Source organism: Cucumis melo, chromosome 11 (genome assembly GCF_025177605.1).
Source record: "Cucumis melo cultivar AY chromosome 11, USDA_Cmelo_AY_1.0, whole genome shotgun sequence".
NCBI lineage: Eukaryota > Viridiplantae > Streptophyta > Magnoliopsida > Cucurbitales > Cucurbitaceae > Cucumis > Cucumis melo.
The window spans coordinates 24164923-24183216 of NC_066867.1; the positions used below are offsets into that span (position 1 = coordinate 24164923).

Below are 18294 nucleotides of genomic sequence, written 5' to 3' on the forward strand. Positions count from 1 at the left end.
TAATACCTTATTAGTCAATCTAAATAAAATTTGAAAGAATCGTCAAAAATAGAAAATTTGAAAAAATACTTACAACATATAGCAAAATTTCATATTATCAATTTCTATTGATAGAATCCAAAATTTTACTATAGTATGTAAATATTTTAGTTTATTTTACTATATTTAAAAATGTTCTATGGATAATTTTTTTTAATACCGAGACTATGCTAAATGAGTAACAACAATGTATGGAATTGTAAACTCTATATAAAATGTTAACTTGATAAACAAAAGAGTAACTTTACATAATCAACAATCTTAGGTCATATTTGTATAAAAATTCATTAAATCAATAATTATCTTTTGGGTAAAAAAATATCAAATGTTAACTAGGATATATAACACGATCAATTATAACAATCAAATGTTCTTAGTTGAAGCATATATTAAAATTACAAGATATATTATACTTTAATTTTAAATCCAAAGTTTGGGTAAATTATTCAAAATCATTGAAATACTAAGGATGTTTACTTTTACCTAAAGATAGCTATTTTATTTAAAGAATTTCTATAAAACATGAGATAAGATTGTTAATCACATAAACTAGTATTTAATATTTGGTATAGAGTTATAACACTTGTGGGTTCATACATTTTTGTTATTCAATTGGCCTAGTCTCAATCTTTTTAGACACTATATAATTATCCACAAATTTTACGTAGAAGGATTAGTAATATATTAAAAAAAAAAATTAGAACTTTTGATATTTACACAAAAACAAGGTTTTAGATTTTTAATTTATTGGTTTATTAAAAAAAAGACGAAATACTAAATTATAATTTTTTTAGCTCTTTTTTTGCTGTATTTAAAAATATGGTCAATATGTTATATATAAAAAAGCAATATTCTTTATTTACATTTAATAATTTATTAACTTGTAAATAAAATGTTTAAATAAGTAATAAATTTTAATTAAATTTAATATTGCTAAAAAAATATAAAAAGAAGATGTACAATATAATATGAAAAATAATTATAAAAAAAAAAGATTGATAGTATATTTAAAAAAAAAAATAAAGAAAATGGTTTTGAAAAAATTAAATAAAAATCACCTATAACCTAGAATAAGCATTCCAAACTCCAAGGACAATTTTTCAGGAAAGAAAAAAATAAATCAACCACGTATTTTGGTCATTTTTTTCAAAACTATCCTCATAATTTTAACATATTTTGTTATATTTTCAATCAAAATAAGTAAAAAAAAGTGGTAGCTGAAAAATACAAAAATGTGTAGTTTAAGAAATAAATATATACTTAAAAGTACAAATATGTGTGGTTTGAAATAATATACATGTGTATATATATAATTTGGAGAACCACTAATTTGTTGTGAGTTATGCTACTCCACTCAACCTCTCTCAAACTCAATCATCTACTCTCCATATTTTACATCAAAACCCCTATCCAAAATAAAAGGGAGAATGTAAGAATCCACAATTATCATGTATTGTATTCCATATATCACTATTTATTTCTTGGAAGTACCCTTTATACATTTATGTCAACTTTTTTTAACTTCATTACCACAAAAAAATATTATATTTGTCTCTATATTATAAAATTTGTTTAATTTTAATACTTAGATTTTAGTTACGTATTCACCTAGTTTGAAAGTTGTTATTATTATTGTTTTTATCAATTTCCATATAAATTGAACTTTGGAATTAGACTACATTTAAAATTGACTGATACTAAAATTTAAACTCAACTTTTTTAAATACATACATATATGTATAACAACCAAATAAGTATTTTAACCTTCTTCTTTACTAAATCATTTCATTGGGATGATGTTTGAATAGAAGTACTAAAAATATCTCAAAACGTGTATTACATAAAATAGATTTGTTTTGAGAATACTTAATAATCATCTAAAATCTAAGGAGAAATCCAATAGAGATCTGTAGGTGTAGTTTTGTTCAAAATGTAGTCAAAAGGATTGATGACGAAACCGCGAAAAAAGAATTCAACAAAATTCTAAGTCTACTTTACATTCAGAATCACAACACACACCCAATTCAAGAGTTCATAATTCCATTAACAAACACAAAATTATAATAATAAACACATACAATAAAACAAGAATCCCTGGCCACAAGAGAAGACGCACACTCTAACAACTGTTACACCTCACTTTCCAGGTACAAAGTTAGTAGCATAGGCCCAAGCATTGTTGTTAACAGGGTCAGCCAAATGATCAGCCAAGTTCTCCAATGGCCCTTTCCCAGTTACAATCGCTTGTACGAAAAATCCGAACATCGAAAACATAGCCAATCTACCATTCTTAAGCTCCTTCACTTTCAATTCCGCAAATGCCTCTGGATCATCGGCCAGCCCCAATGGATCAAAGCTCCCACCTGGGTAAATCGGGTCCGTGATTTCACCCAACGGACCCCCAGCAATTCTGTATCCTTCCACTGCTCCCATGAGCACTACTTGACAAGCCCAAATGGCGAGAATACTCTGCGCGTGCACCAAGCTTGGGTTCCCCAAATAGTCGAGCCCACCTTCGCTGAAGATTTGTGATCCAGCTTTGAACCACACAGCCTCGCCGAATTTGACTCCGTTGCGAGAGAGGAGCTCCGGGAATACGCAGCCTAAGGCTCCGAGCATGGCCCATCTCGAGTGGATTACTTCGAGTTCACGGTTTTTGGCGAAGGTTTCTGGGTCGGCGGAGAGGCCGGCAGTGTCCCAACCGTAGTCACCGGGGAATTCTCCGGTTAGATAGGATGGGGGTTCGCCAGAGAATGGGCCTAGGTATTTAACACGATCGGGGCCGTACCATGGGCTACCGGAGGAAACGGGCTTGGGCTTTCCGGCGGTTTTTCTCATGGTAATGCGGCCTTCGCCGAGGAGGTCGGAGGCGGTGGGGGATAACTTGACGGCTTGGCCGGCGAGAGATGGGGAGGAGAGAGCCATGGATGAAGCTGCCATCGTATTTGTTAGTTTGACTTTGGAGTACTTTTTGTTTTGAATGAGTGAAATGAGGGTTTGATTTGTTTTTGTTTTATAGATGAAGAAGAGAATAGGGTCCTTATCTTGATGAGATCTCTATCTGTTTCCTCATTGGCTAAAATGGAAACTCCCAAGATTTCTCTTTTTATTTTATTTATTTAGTTTATTTTGAATTCCCATTTGGCAGTTTATCATCCACAATTTCAAATCTATATTATTATTTTGCTTCCTTCCTTCCTATGGCTACTAAAACAACTTCTCTATGATATTTTGCTTCTTGGTCTTACCCAATGGATGACGCCCACGTACAATTTATCTTTGATATCATATTGCACTCTTGATGATAAGGATAAGAAAAGTAGACAAACTTTGTTGACTTTACCATACTCATTGGTGACCCCTTAGTTTTGGTCTTAGATGGTTCTTTAGAATTCAGAATATGATATTTTTTTTAAGAATTATTACAATGGACCCATACACCACTAAATTATAAATTAAATCCAACGTTCAACCATTATATCAACTTAATTCAACTCAATTCAATTTAAAATGTCTTCTTTGTGAAATTTTCAATGATGGTCAGAGTAGTTAAATTATAATGAAATATGTACGAAGAAATTAAAAGTCCTTAAAATACCAATTTGATAAATATGGATGTTATTTGAGATATCAACTGTCAAATAGTAGTAATAGTAGTAGTAGTACGTGGATTAAACAAGAATCTCAATGTTATTCAAGAGCTAGTTGCTGAAATGTGATTGATACTGATGGAGATAGGGGTTGAATTTAAGAGTTAATCGTATTCCCTTTTCCCTTTCACACAATCGTGTATCCAACGACACTGCACATTTACAACAACAAACGCACCGCGGAGGAAAGGGCATTTGAAAGGTCTTTCATGGAGAGAAACTCGGCATTCATAAATTAGAAAATGGTAGTTACCAGTGTGAATATGCCCCTTAAAACTCAACCATTGTAATATAAGTTTCCACGAGAAGAACTAGTGTGAGTACACAAGGGTAATTTTACAACATAATCTGCAAAACTTTCAAGCTTCTATGGAAGCAAAAATTGTACAACATTTTCCCCCCGAATCAAAAGAAACCGATCAATCCTTGGCTACTATGTGCAGAAGAAGGGTGGGGGAAGAGGAGGGGGAGGAGGGCAGAGGAAAATAGATTAAAATATATTAGATAAAAAAAAAAAAAAAAAAAAAAAAAAAAAAAAAACTCGATATATATATAGATATATATATGTGCGGCTGCATTTCTTTGATTACTCTGACATGTGATGTTAGTCATCAACTTTTGTTGAAATATACAGGCGTCACAGCTCTTGGTCAAACCTCTCATCGTTCATCCCGTAAGTTAGACTTTGTATCTCTGCTCATAGTTTTTCATTCAATCACGTCCTTACGTGTTTCATTATATCGGACTTGCTCTCGACCCCTGCAATCATCGTACATTCAGTTCAGAGAAAAGAATATATAACAATACAAGGATTAAAAGAATAACGGAACAAAATACTTAAGCTTTTTGTGTCGAAATTTGAAGATCATGCTGGAATTAGAAAAGCATTCATTCAACCCTTCAACCAAAGAGCCTCCACTTTCCTAAAACCATGTTGAAGCCTGAAAACATAGCTTCGTTGGCTACAGTGCATTTCATACTTTCAGCTGACGTCCAAGTCCAAGTCCAACTTTTTAGAGAACAGAGCATGGACAGCATTTAAATGCATCTTCAATGGTACTACCTATAATACGTATAAAGATGCTGTGAACCATTACAATGGGTAAGAGGTTTCGGTTCATGTTCTGTATTAGGATGCTGTGAACCATTACAATAGGTATGAGGTTCCGGTTCATGTTCTGTTGAATTGATGGTCAGCTCTTGGAATCATATGATTGGACAAAATAAATTCAAACCTCGATAATAATCTCTCGACATTAATCTCCTTGGATGGGAGGTGTAGTTTCTTTTTCTTTTCTTGGACCATCTTACATGCACCTCGACTAATCTCACTGGACAACCCTTCTGACCGTAGAATATTTAGGTTCAAGGAAACTCATAGAATATTAACTCCTAAGTAGATGACTACCATGGATTGAACCCATAACCTCTTAGCCTTTTATCAAGGGGATGAGCCTTTTATCAAAGGGATGTTCCTTCATTTACTACTAGATCAACCAATGATAATTTGAACGAGTGGTTTCTTGTAGGAGGAAGAGAGAGGTTACGTTAGAAACATTATCAAAATTCCTTTTACTTGTATATCAGGCATGTCTGATTGAATATTGTACTGCTGATCTGCCTAACATCATGCTACATGGATTGAAACCCACAACATCACAAATTGTATGGTTTTTATGAACCTTACAAATATTAATCAATGTGCTATCACATTCTTCCTATATAAGTTCCTTTGTGATCTTTACTATTTTATTTTGAAAGGAAGCAGAGAGTTCCATTTGAACGTATAATATTTACACTTTTCAAGGAATTTCCAAAAATCCCTCCAATTGCAAGAATCATAGAGGAAGAAAATTAAAGAAGTCATTGGAGGATTCTACACTGACAAGATGCAAATTGCCAAGAATCCCCAACACCCTCAGCTCTCCTGAAAAGTACGTCTATTACTCTCTAATCAAATATGACTAAAAGAGACTTTAAACTTTGTTCTTGAATTATAATCAACACAGAACAATAAGCAAACTTTGAGGTACTGAATTAGGAAGATCTGAAATAAGTAAACAACGAACTGTTATCAAATACACACCTGAAACAAAGCCATAGGTAGCTTTCCTTGCGAAGACTCCCTTTTGTTCTAATTTTTCTTAACCAATGAAACCGACTTATTGGTGATGTCAACAAAAAGGGATCAAGCTTTGGGCTGCAGGCCAAGTACTAAATGGAAGTTCATCTCTAATCCTAATGGTGTCGATAAGATGCTTCACTTTCTGTCCCTGGGTCTAATTTTATCTTAACCCTTGTTGATGATTGTCTGTGATGTCGGAGTTAATGAAGAACAACATGATAAAAACTAATACCAGAAAAGGAGGAGGTTACCAAACCTCTCCATGAGCTAAGGTACCTAGAACAATTTATCAAGAGAGGCTCTACAATCATTCCAAGGTCTTCAGTCTGATGAGGAAAGAGATGTTAACCAAGATGAGGTGCTCCACAAAAGCTATGCTGAAAATAAGTGAGGCAGATAAAATTGGAAGTGGGAAAAAACAGTTGAGGCTTTTATGAGAAATATAAAAGACAATTTGGAGTTGCTTAAGATGCCTCTACAATCAATTACTAGATAGCAAACTTTAAGGCGCAAAGTTACCCCAGGTTTGGTTCTTTGGAGAGAGCGAAATCATCGTCTTTTTTTGTGATTCTTTCTCCTCTTTTGGTAGATTTTGGGAATCAGTTCCTTTTACTTTTCCATGGTGCAATTGGCAATCTTTCTTGCACACCGGTATAGGTGTCTGGGGTTGTCCCATAATTTCACTTTTCCTTGAAATGTTTCTTTATCCAAAAAAAAAAAGTTACCTCAGGTTTTGATCCATTCATTTGCATGCACAAGTCTTATTCGTCACCATTTTTTCTCCTTAATGAGAAATTCCTATCCTTTACATTCACAAGTAATAAATCAAGAATAAAACTTCAAAAAGATAAGTTGACACTTCAGAAGGCGAAAGATAAGAAACCTGGTTCTTTGAACGAGCTACAGCAGTCCAACCCTGAGGATTTACATCAGCTGCCCCATGGCTTATAAATGCAATTGCTCTTGATTCTTCTTGTCTTTGAATTTTTTTAGGAGGTGGCAACTCTCTCATAATCCACAATAAAAACGCTGATGGAATCAAAGAACCTAACAAGAAACAAGTTTGACCACAATAAACAAAACCTTGCTAATGAATGGAAAATGCATGAATACACAAGCAGAATTGCATGAATTCATTTTCTCTGAGATGACGATCCATCATTTGAAGTATAATCCAGGAAATTACAACTCGGGCACCTTCATTGTCACATAATTATGATCCTGTATTTTAACTAAAACTATAAATGATTACCGGGAGACAGTGCAGCCAACTTCTACAAAGATGCCCACCTCTAGGACCTTTTTTCTTTTTCTTATATATATTAATAAATTTATATGGATATGAGTCCCTTAATTAAAAAAATGAGATGAGACTAATAGTCAAAGTAAAAGAGAATTATACAAAGAACAAAAAGAACCCTTGGGCTTTCAACAGACAACAAGCCCACTAATTGTAACAAAATTGAACTTTCATTCAGAAAAGAGTAATAATGAACAACTAAAGTATTAATGACTTTTGAATATGAATGAAGTAAATAGACTACAAAACGACCCTGATGCATGGGGTAGAAAATTTGTCACGTAGTTGCTTGTTCAAGCAATAGATCAAATGTAATTATCATATCAGGCTCATAAAAAAAGATCTCAGTTTTCAACAAATACAACGCCAATAACATTATAAAGATACTGCACCCAATATCCCATCCAAACGAAGTACAGTTCAGAGGGTTTAAACTTTAGTTGCACAAACTCTTTTATCTAGTAGCTATAATACACACACACACACATATATATAAAACAGAATAAAGACTTTGGAGGAAAATATAAAATCTCAAAGAGGAAAACAGGGCAAACCAGTATCTAATACTCAAATAATTTAGATCCCAGATCCATAAAAGAAATCAGAAGGACATACCCATGCAGAAGTACAAACTCAAAATGACTGATGCCTCTACTCCATTTGTTCTCTTGAAGCGCCAATTATAAGAAAGCTATCATAAGTGAGAGAAGTTAGAAACTTAAAAGAAGCATACATATATGAGATCATTCATAACCAACTGGATCCAAACACATAAAGAGACAGTCTACAACTTACAGGAATATCCGTAAGAAGATCTACCAAAGCACTTGATGTAAAACATACAACACAGACAACTGCTAGACCACCAACCTGCATGTAATAGAATAATTCCCGAATCTTGAGATTTCTTAGATTTCAGATAAAGGTCCTACAATGTATACTTTGTGGATAATAGCTTTGATTTTAAATTATTAAGCAACTTAATCTTCACGAATTTCCCGTCCACATCCATACACATTCAGGAAATAACACTTCAACTGACAGGAGAGGGAAAAGAATTAGACGGTAATTATATAACTTGAGTCAATTACCTTCTTCATCTCTGAAGAAGCTTCCTCAGAACGAACTTTTTTCAATCTGTAAAATAACATAAAACCTGAAAATAATTCATGAGAGGAAGAAGAAAGAAAAACCATATTGGGTCAGTCATATAAAGAGATTGAAAAAAAGTAAAACATCAAATGCAAATTACCAGAATATCATATCAAACAATTATGAACTTCTTAGAAGAAAGCCAAAAATATCAAGAGAAATTGCTCACCATAGAAGCCTAGGGCTCCTCCTGATAGGAGGACTGTAATAGCAAGAAAGTCTTCATACACCTGAAAGTAAGCAATAAGTTGAAATAAACAGCATTTAAGAATTGATTAAATTATATCAATACACGTACAACTACAGGAAAAGATACACGTAGATGTAGGAAAAAAAATATGAAACTAAAACCTTAGTACAATACTAACAAATGCTACAAAATGAAAACACTATTTCCAGTTTATTCACAGCAAAGAGAATATGGCTGCAGCCTGAAATTAAGAATATTACAATTGAAATTGTATTTATTAGTTTTGTTTAATGATTTAAGAACCATAGCTCCGAAGTCCGACAAATTTTAAAAGGACCAACTTTGTTCAAGGAAAGAAAAAGTATTACTCTTACAAATGAATTCTGGCAAGTCCATAACTATAGTTTTCTCTTTATTTAGATTATAATATTACTGAAACTTATGTCCAATTTGAGAATCCGTCAACCATATTATTCACTTAGCCCTAAAGGCTTTTTTTGTCAAGTCAATTTAACTGCCATGTCTTTCAGATGCCCTGCTGTAAAGCAGTTGCATATGCAACAACTCAATTATAGACAAAATGAAAATGAAAACCAGATTCGAAAATGAAAAGTAATGTATACCCTGACAACAGTTGTAGAATCAATAGGATTTTTTCCTGCCCCAATCCATATCAGAATAGAAACTGCGACCATGAGTAAAAATACCAGCGTGACAACCTGAAAGAGAGGGATGGCTGATATAAGATTATATTTTTTTAAAAAAATAAATATCAAACAAGCAAACAGTACATGAAGATAATTACTTGACACAAATAAATGATACTAATAAGATGTTCCACATTACCACGATTACAATTTTTTGCCTACTTCCAAGGTGAATAGCAGGAAACCCACAACATCTTCGATGCCCATCTACATTTGATGAACCAGGTTTATTTTTTGAATTTTCTAACAAGCTCTGTCGAATGTTATTTTCTTCATCATCATCATCATCCTCTTCATCGTTTGCCTGATGGCAAAGGTCGACCCTATGATATCATATACAATAGAAGCATATGTATACCATATAAATTATACAGCATTTTGAGTTGAATGGAAAAAAAAAATCACAAAAAAAAAAAAAGAAATGCAAGCGTAATTGCATTACTGTCCAACTTTAACCATTAGCATCATATTTTCAAATCCAAAAGTACAACTAGAAAGGGGCTTAAAATTTATGCTTCAACATAGGAGATGATCAATGTCAGTAAAGGATAAGATGCTTTACTAATTCAAGAGTAAAAGCTTCTACACTAGAAAATGGTTGGAAACGTACCAGAAAGAAAGAAGTAGGAGAAAAGCAGCAAGAAATAATATTTTAGGGAAGGCTGCAATAGCAATTCCACTCAAAATTATTAGTATATACTACGTCTGGGCGGGAGCACATAAAATAATAACGGTTGAAAACATACCCATGAGGACAAATGCAAACACATGAGACCAGCAGTGCCAGAGCTGAATAATAGCAACTAGTGCAAATATGAAATAGATCATATAGCCTGCAAATCAATCACCAAGTTCCAAAAATTAACATGGTGTTATGTCCAGAAGTTAATGAGAGGCCATGATAGTAGAGAATCCAGAAAAGAAAACAAAATAAACAAAGAACAGTATGGTACAAAGTTTAAAGATTGTTGCCAGTGTACCAGTTGCAGACTGCCGTTCATACAAGTGCACAAAAAAAGTTGGACTACTTTTTCTATAAAGATTAAATTGCGTTAAAGCCATTAAAGCAGTTTAAATCAAATGCCTGAAACGGTTCAACCACAGTAGGTATATATCTTTTTTTTGGATACAATAGAGGAACTTTAGATTTATCAAACTCACATAGGCCAAAGTTCTTAACATTTTCAATATGATGCCCTTACTAGTGTTTTGAAAATGGACCAGGTTGATCCAAATGCAATATTGAACGTAAATTCATCCCAAGAACGTGAATAGATAGGCTTAATTTGTATTATAAAGGATAAATTGGTCATCTCAACTAGTTGGTTTTTTTTTTTTTTTTTGTAAGAACTGGTCAATTTGATTAGTACACACTTACCCAAGTTAGATGAGCCTATCATCAGATGGAGTGCCTGCAAATTGAATTCCAAAGAAAGATTATTATTGCATAGTGAGAATATTAACAAATAATTTTTTTATCAATTGCCAACAATCAGTTAAAAGAAAGTTAGCAAATGACACCATACTTAGAAAAGGAATGTAATCTTTTAAGATCCGAGAGATTATATTATTGACTTCCTCTTGGAGTGCTCTTCCTAAAGAATTTGAGGGTTCTCACAACCTACATTGCACTAAAACTAGAGGGAACTACTGCCTCTTACGCACTTTGTGCCTAGAATTAAAGGAGCTATGTCATATTTGTACTTCAAAAGATATTGGTTCACTGGAATAATTAAGAACAAATATCATCTCTGTTTCCAAATTCTATAAAGACATCTACAAAATTGAAATTCTTCTCAGTTATAATATTCAAGAATAATTAAGGGGTACAAAGACTATGTCTCACTTTTTGACGTGTCCATCCATCTTGTTGACTCCGCATGTGAATTCTGATGAGCTGGAATAAGAACAAGAACAATTGCATAACAAAAAGTATTGAAAATAGAGACAAAAAACACAATTTCACGTGAAAACCCCAAGACAGAAAAAATGATAATTTTATTATCTTCTAATGCTCATAAAGGTACAAAGAGGAAGTATTTATAGGCAAAACGAGCCTAATTAACAGAATAAAAATAGGGCAAAGTAAATTACGTAACTACCCTTGGGCTTTCAACATGACTTAAGCCCATTATTTCTGACACTCCCCTTCAAATTGGGATGCAAACATCACAAAGACCCAACTTGCTAACACATAAATCAAAGTTTTGTCTAAGAAGCCCCTTTGTGAGGATATCAACAATCTGTTGGCTTGAGGGTCTATAAGGAATGCAGATGCTACTATCGTCAAACTTCTCTTTGATAACGTGTCTGTAAATCTCCACATGTTTAGTCTTATCATGTTGGACCGGGTTATTGGCAGTGCTAATGGCTGCCTTGTTATCGCAAAATAGCTTCATAGGCACCTCATAGTCTTGACAAAGATCAGACAACACCTTCTGGAGCCAGAACTCCTCACAAACCACAAACTCATAGTCCTATATTCGACTTCAATGCTGCTTCTAGCCACAACTCCTTGCTTCTCATTTCTCCAAGTAACAAGCCCCACACAAAAGTACAGTATCCTGAGGTAGACTTTTATCAACAATAGACTTTGCCCAATCATAATCAGTATAAGCTTCAACACATCTTCTGTCAGTCTTCCTGAATCTCAGACCTTTACCAGGAGTTCCTTTTAAATACCTCAGAATCTTATTACCACCTTCATGTGGTCTTCATAAGGTACCTGCATGAACTGATTGACGGTGCACACAGCATAGGAGATGTCAAGCCTAGTGTGAGATTAGTAAATCAACTTTCCCATCAGATGATATTTCACTTTATCAACAGGAACCCTATCACCTAAATTTTCGAGTTTCGAGTTCGGCATTGAACTCAATGGTTGTATTAGCAGGACGACATCCTAGCATACCTATCTCAACTAATAAATCAAGGGTGTACTCTTTGGGACACTAAGATGCCTTCTCTAGATCTAGCAATCCATCCCGAGAAAATACCTCAAATTTCCCAAGTCTTTAATTTCAAACTCAAACCCCATCTTCTTCTTTAGTTGAATGATCTCATCAGGGGATGAGATAACACAATGTCATCGACATAGACAACCAATACTGCAATCTTCCCTATCTTGGAGACTTTGGTGAACAAGGTGTGATCGAAGTGCCACTGATTGTACACCTAAGACTTGATGAAAGTGGTAAATATGTCAAATCACGCTCATGGTGATTGTTTCAACCCATATAAAAACTTTCGAACCTTGCAAACCTGATTATTAAATTGAGCTACAAATCCTAGAGGTGGACTCATGTACACTTCCTTTTTTAAATCCTCATTCAAGAATGCATTCTTAACATCAAGTTGATATAGGGGTCAGTCTTTTTTCACTGCAACAAACAGTAAAACTCTAACAGTGCTTAAATTTGCAATGGGAGAAAAAGTCTAAGAATAGTCAATCCCATAAGTCTGGGTAAGCCCTTTTGCAACTAATCTGGCCTTATGTTTGTCAAGAGTACCATCTGCTCTGTACTTAAGTGTAAACCCCCATTTGCATCCGACAGTTTGTCCCCCTTAGGGAGTGTGCAGAGATCCCAGGTCTTGTTCTTTTCCAAGGCTCTCATTTCTTCCATGACAACAGCTTTCCACTCCAGACACTCTAAGGCAAGGTGGATACTTTAGGGTATTGTGGTAAAGTCAAGACTAGTAATAAAAACTCTAAATTTTGGTGAGAGATTCTCATATGACACATAATTAGAGATGGAGTGCTTTGTACAAGACCTAGTACCTTTCCTCAATGCAATAGGAAGATCAAGAGATTGATTATACTTACTGATATTTCCTGATTGGTCTAACTTAGTTTATTTTTCAATATTTTCAGCAACAACCTCATTCTCATCAATCTTGTCCTCTCTGTCTATAATGACCCCATCAACACTGCCATGCTCACCCATATCTTCAGGAACAACTGTCTCGAACCCGTCATTCTCACCTGCCTTATTGTCGATATGTGAATCAGTTGAATTCGTCTCGAACCTATCATTCTCACTCATTTTGTTCTTACTATGTGAATTAATGGAATTAGTTATACCTTGATATCTTATTGGTTCAAAATTCTGGATTTAACTCGTCTGATCAGCAGGAAACTCAACTTACTTCCTTTCTGAGATTCCTCAAGTTTTCTAGGGGACTTGATTTGTAGGTAGGACTATATTGTGAGGACTAGCGTCAGGTAAGGTGACAAGGTAACCACAGTAGGAAAGTAGACTCGAAGGGAAGCATATAGTTAAACTTTTCACTCACACTCTCCCCTTAAAGTAGGTTAACGGGAAAGAAATAACGATCCCCAATAAAAGTGACATTCATGGTAACAAAGTACTTACATAAAGATGGATGGAAGCATTTATAGCCTCGTTGGTATAGAGGATACCCAACAACCCACACCAGCCTAAAACTCGAGGAATGGATTTAGTTTGGTTAGGGCTATGGCTATGGCTATGGCTATGGCTATGAACATAGGTTGTGCATCAGAACACCCGAAGGGGTACATCAAGGATGAGACAGGTGGAGGGATAGGACTCTTTGAGACAATCTAACGACGTCTGGAGGTGGACACGGGAAGGCATGCGATGGATGAGATGAGCTGCAGTGAGAACGACATCACCCTAGGGATAGGAAGGAAGAGAAGTAGACAACACAAAGGAACATGCAACTTCCAAAAGGTGAAGGTTCTTTCGCTCGACAACCCCATTTTGTTGGGGGGTGTAAGCACAGGAACTTTGGTGAACAATTCCTTTAGAGTATAAGAACTTGTTAAGAAGGTGGTTTTGAAACTCACGACTGTATAGATGGTCCCCAAACATCACTATAGACAAGAATAAAAGGTTGGATTGGCTAATAGGGTTGCGAGGGAAAACAGACTCGGCGTTGTTTAGTCTGTATGCACATACCACAAGATAAAGAAGAAACATCAACTTAAGAGAAAAATTGAGGAAATAAGTATTTCATATATTTAAAGTTGGGATGGCCTAAACGGAAATGTCACAACATACAATCTAGAAGTAGTAAAGTAGGAAGATATAAGACTAGTCCTAGAAGCTCAAGTCTTGAAAAGAAACACAAGCAGGTAAGAATGTTGCTTTGCAGTTTAATTCACGAGTAATCTTGCTTATTGACTGAAGATTATATGAAATTCATGGTACATGCAACACATTGTGTAATGATAACCCACCAAAAGGATAAATTTGTCCTTTTTTGACAATGTGAGCCAAGGAGCCGTCAACAATTCTTATCTTCTCATTCCCAACATACGAAAGGACAAAAAGTGTCCAAAAAACCAGTTAAATGATTTGTAGCACCAGAGTCCAAGAGCCAGGGATTCTTACCATCAATACTAATAAGAATAAAGGATTGAGATATACCTAACTGGACAAAAGCTCCAAGTGGGTCGGTCTAGCAGTCTCATCCACACAGGCTCGTCCTGTGTTTCGTTTGTCGATGAAAGATCATGAACTTCCCAGGGGATGACCATGCAATTTCCAACACTGCTCCTTGGCATGTCACTGTTTCATGCTGTGTTCACAAATGGGGATCAGTTTTCCACTATTTTTTTCACTATCATGAACAGGGGTCTTTACAATGAAGGCAACAGAATCAATAGGGGCAAAATACTCGTGGCACTTGTATAATCCTCCTCAAGACGGACTTCAGAGCAAACTTCCATCAGAAAGGAAATAGGTCTCTGGCCCGGAATATGCCCTCGTACAACATCAAACTTAGAGTTGAGACCGGCAAAAAAGTCACAGATTCTGTCAATTTCCTTAATCCTCAAGTGATGTATACCATTACTAGGACAATTCTAGACAATTTCCCTCCATTTCCTGGCAAATAAGAGAGAGTTTGTTAAAATAAGATGTCACATCCATCATCCCTTATTTGTATTCATGGACCTATTTCCACAGAGTATAAAGCCGAGAGGCATTTTAACACTTGGAGTACAGTGTCTGGGCTGTGTCCCAAATATCTTTAGTGGTTGCAGCATACAGTAATGGCTTGCCGATCTAGGGTTCCATACTGTTGATCATAGTGGACCGAATAAGAGAGTCCTCCACTTTCCAGTGTCGTTCCTGTGGGTCTCTTGGCGAGGGACGAGGTATCTTTCCTGTTAAAAACTCAAACTTGTGGCCCCTTCAAAAATCATTCTAATAGGTTGTGACCATGAAAAATAAGTTTGACAATTCAATTTTTTCCCTGAAAAATACCCTGGAGACTGTGTCATTGTATTAGACACATAACCAGAGGGCAAAGTAAGGAACGAGGTTATCAGATTCTCAAAATACATTAGCAGGGTCAAGTAGGTGGTGGAAGGGGCCCTTAGTGTAGCTTCAAGTGCTGTTATTTGTTGTCAAAGCATGTCCAACTGATGTTGAGCAACACCGGGAGACAAACCTTGTACATGTCTTCATGACTACGCGGAGGATTCACCCACCTCAAAAGTTGAGTGAGCATGAATGTTTCCAACCTCGGGACGAACACAGAGATTTGCGGCTAAACCAGAAGTTAGCGGCCGGACAGAACCTAATGGTAGCGTGTGCGGTGGCGCATGTGGTATTGTGTGGACTGACTGAGCAATACCAGAAGCAAGTCCGTATAAAAAGTGCATCTATAAGGACGGCGTTACGTGAGGGTTTGGCTGGATCAGAGTAGACAGCACGTTTGATGGAGGAATCGGAGCTAGTGGCACGTGCAGGCCTTGAGCGGCTCATGAAATGAAATTGCCGAAGGAGTGCGGCGGAGTAAGGCTGGCCAGTGAGTTCTGTAGCCACGTGAACCATTCGTCCATGGTGGCGCTAATCCGGGCTTCAACAACGACGGCAACGGTGGCACTAATATTGTTGGCTGTCACTTCTATAGGGTTCCACACATCTAGGGTTTCTTCAATCTCGTGCTCTGATACCATATTGAAAGTAGAGACGAAGAACAAACACAATTTTACTAGAGAGAAAAACCACATTGCTGAAATTTTATTATCTTCTAATACTGATAAAGGTACATAGGAGAAGTATTTATAGGCAACACGAGCCTAATTAACATAATAAAAATAGGGCAAAATAAATTATGTAACTACCCTTGGGCTTTCAACATGACCTAAGCCCATTATTTCTAACAAAAAGTACTAGCAATTAACCATTCACTACACATTTTAATCTGCAAAGGAATGCAAGAATAGATTCCATCGCTCACCACCAGTAAGTTCTACAATACGAAGAATTTAAAAATTTTAAGATAATGAAATCCATGCTCCATTTTCTCTATATGCAGTGATGTCTCTCATAGTGTCAATTCTTATTCCTTTCTATCAAATGATTACAACATATTACAAAAGCATAAGTCCCACAAATTTAAATGCGCAAATAGACATCGTCGGATCAAATCACTAAATTAGGATTAGGAACCACTAAATGCACGAAAAGAAAATCCAAAGTTCTAAAATGTAAGTAAAAGTTACGGAGAAACAACTTCAAAGTGAAAATTGAAGAGACTAGCAAAATTAAACAAACGGAGTCACTCGAACTCATATGTGAAAGGAACATAAAATTCTATATCCCTTTGACAATGTCCCTCAACAATCGAGCTTAGAACCGATGAACAGTCTCCTTCTTTCCATAAGAATTCCCAACCTAAACGATCCCTAAAAGTGCACCAATGTGTTTCTAAGCACCAATACTCTCAATTACACCAAATGTTCGGCCTGAATAAAGCTTATCTACAAGTATTTGAACTTCAACTCCCAGTGTCTTCCAAACAGCGAGCGTAATGCCAAATCATTAATAACCAATCAAACCACAAATACATCACACAGAGTGGTTTGAAAAGAAAAGAACGAAGAGAGTCGGAGAAATTCCTAAGACGTCAAAAGGAAATTGAAATTATAAAAAGAAAATATACCAAGAAAAAAAGAAAATCCCCCAAACTGTTTACAATTACGAGAGGAGCAGCTCACCTGAGAGAAGGCGACGAAAGCAAGAAGGCCATTGAAGGAAGCCATAACTACATCGAGAACGAGAAGGTCGAGAGGAATACAAGAGGTGTTGGAGGAAAGTAATTCCAGCACCATCTTGAAAGGAAAGAGGAAGGCGTGGTATTCAGATCGTGTGGAGAGAAGAGAAAGCGATTGATGGTGATGGTGATGGTGATGGTGATGGTGATGGTGATGGTGACGACGAGGAGGACGGTAAAGCGTGCGGCATCGGCGGCGGGGAACAAAGGGAAGAATCTGAGCGTACGGATTGAGGAGAGAAGTGAAAGAGAAGGAGCAGAGAGAGAAAGGGTGTGTCGTTGATTTGCTTTTCTGGAAGTCTTGTCGCTGGCGACGGTGGCCGTCTCGATTTTGTGTTTGTGAGAGGCAGATTTTCAATTTTATTTTAATATTTGGTAACTAAAATATAAGCCACCACGTGAAAAACAGACAAATACTATTGCCTCCCTTTATTTATTTATATATATTCTTCTTTTTACCTTTTAAGTTATTCATAAGCTAACTCCTTAATTCACCCTAATTAATATCATCCTTCTTCTTACTACCAACAAGTTTGATCTCAAATTCCTATAGATGACGTCTTAAGATTTAAGATAGTAATTGATGCATTATGTACTCAATTATGTTGAGAAAAAAAAAATCAATAAAACTAGATACACATACCCTACTAACATACAGTATATAACACTCCACTATGTAAATAAATAAGGTTAATCAATCTTATAAAACCTAACAAGTTTCCCGTTGTTTCAACTAGAAGAAGAACAAGATTGAGTAACAAGTCGATTATCCTTAATAAAAAGGTGAATACAAACGTCAAATAGCAAGGACTAACAAGACAACAATTATACTTTCGAATCATTAAGAGCACAAATGAAATCTGTAAAATCAAATTCCTTTAAACTGATGGTGCAATAACAATTTTCGTCTAAGTTGGGATGGAGACAATAAACCAATTGTACTTTTGTTAACAAAGACGAAGAAGGTATGGAGGTTGTTTGAGTCTAGAAGATAATGTTTTTTAAAAAAGATAAACAAATTTAACAAAGTATAAATTTTAATTATAGGTTCTAATTTAATATTTGATTCCTGTCTTTTTTTT

At 35.5% G+C, this 18294-nt stretch overlaps 2 protein-coding genes across 6 annotated transcripts; both read right to left on the reverse strand.

Annotated features, from left to right (window-relative positions):
- Positions 1-2062: 2062 nt before the first annotated feature.
- Positions 2063-3165, reverse strand: LOC103496313 (chlorophyll a-b binding protein of LHCII type 1). The gene has a single exon (XM_008458125.3). It carries the CDS (start codon positions 2977-2979, stop codon positions 2176-2178), a length of 804 nt encoding a protein of 267 aa, XP_008456347.1. The 5' UTR covers positions 2980-3165; the 3' UTR covers positions 2063-2175.
- A 788-nt stretch (positions 3166-3953) lies between these two features.
- On the reverse strand, positions 3954-17623 carry LOC103496312 (tobamovirus multiplication protein 1). Of its 5 annotated transcripts, XR_007815693.1 has the most exons (15): positions 17157-17609; positions 11010-11060; positions 10542-10575; positions 9910-9996; positions 9774-9825; positions 9303-9486; positions 9080-9175; positions 8436-8496; positions 8206-8270; positions 7910-7984; positions 7730-7805; positions 6698-6861; positions 6334-6515; positions 5776-6191; positions 4299-4448 (listed from the first exon to the last, which is right to left on the reverse strand). XR_007815693.1 is itself a non-coding variant. In XM_008458124.3 (14 exons), exons 3-14 carry the CDS (start codon positions 11043-11045, stop codon positions 4425-4427), a joined length of 954 nt encoding a protein of 317 aa, XP_008456346.2. In that variant the 5' UTR covers positions 11046-11060; positions 14575-16102; positions 17157-17604; the 3' UTR covers positions 3954-4424. The 5 variants fall into 5 exon arrangements, 3 of the variants coding, with proteins under 3 accessions (XP_008456346.2, XP_008456345.2, XP_050935593.1); XM_008458124.3 differs by lacking the exons at positions 5776-6191; positions 6334-6515 and adding an exon at positions 14575-16102 and having other exon boundaries at positions 3954-4448; positions 17157-17604; XR_007815692.1 differs by having other exon boundaries at positions 5776-6515.
- Positions 17624-18294: the final 671 nt, after the last annotated feature.

Bases quoted from the DNA above. Each gene is read 5' to 3' on its own strand.
- LOC103496313 (XM_008458125.3), bottom strand. From the start codon at position 2,979: ATGGCAGCTTCATCCATGGCTCTCTCCTCCCCATCTCTCGCCGGCCAA.
- LOC103496312 (XM_008458123.3), bottom strand. From the start codon at position 17,270: ATGGTGCTGGAATTACTTTCCTCCAACACCTCTTGTATTCCTCTCGAC. The intron at 9,176-9,302 runs GTAATGTGGAAC...CCTCTCTTTCAG, and splicing joins GGCAAAAAATTGTAATCGTG to GTTGTCACGCTGGTATTTTT. The intron at 4,449-6,697 runs GTTTCTTATCTT...CGATGATTGCAG, and splicing joins TAGCTCGTTCAAAGAACCAG to GGGTCGAGAGCAAGTCCGAT.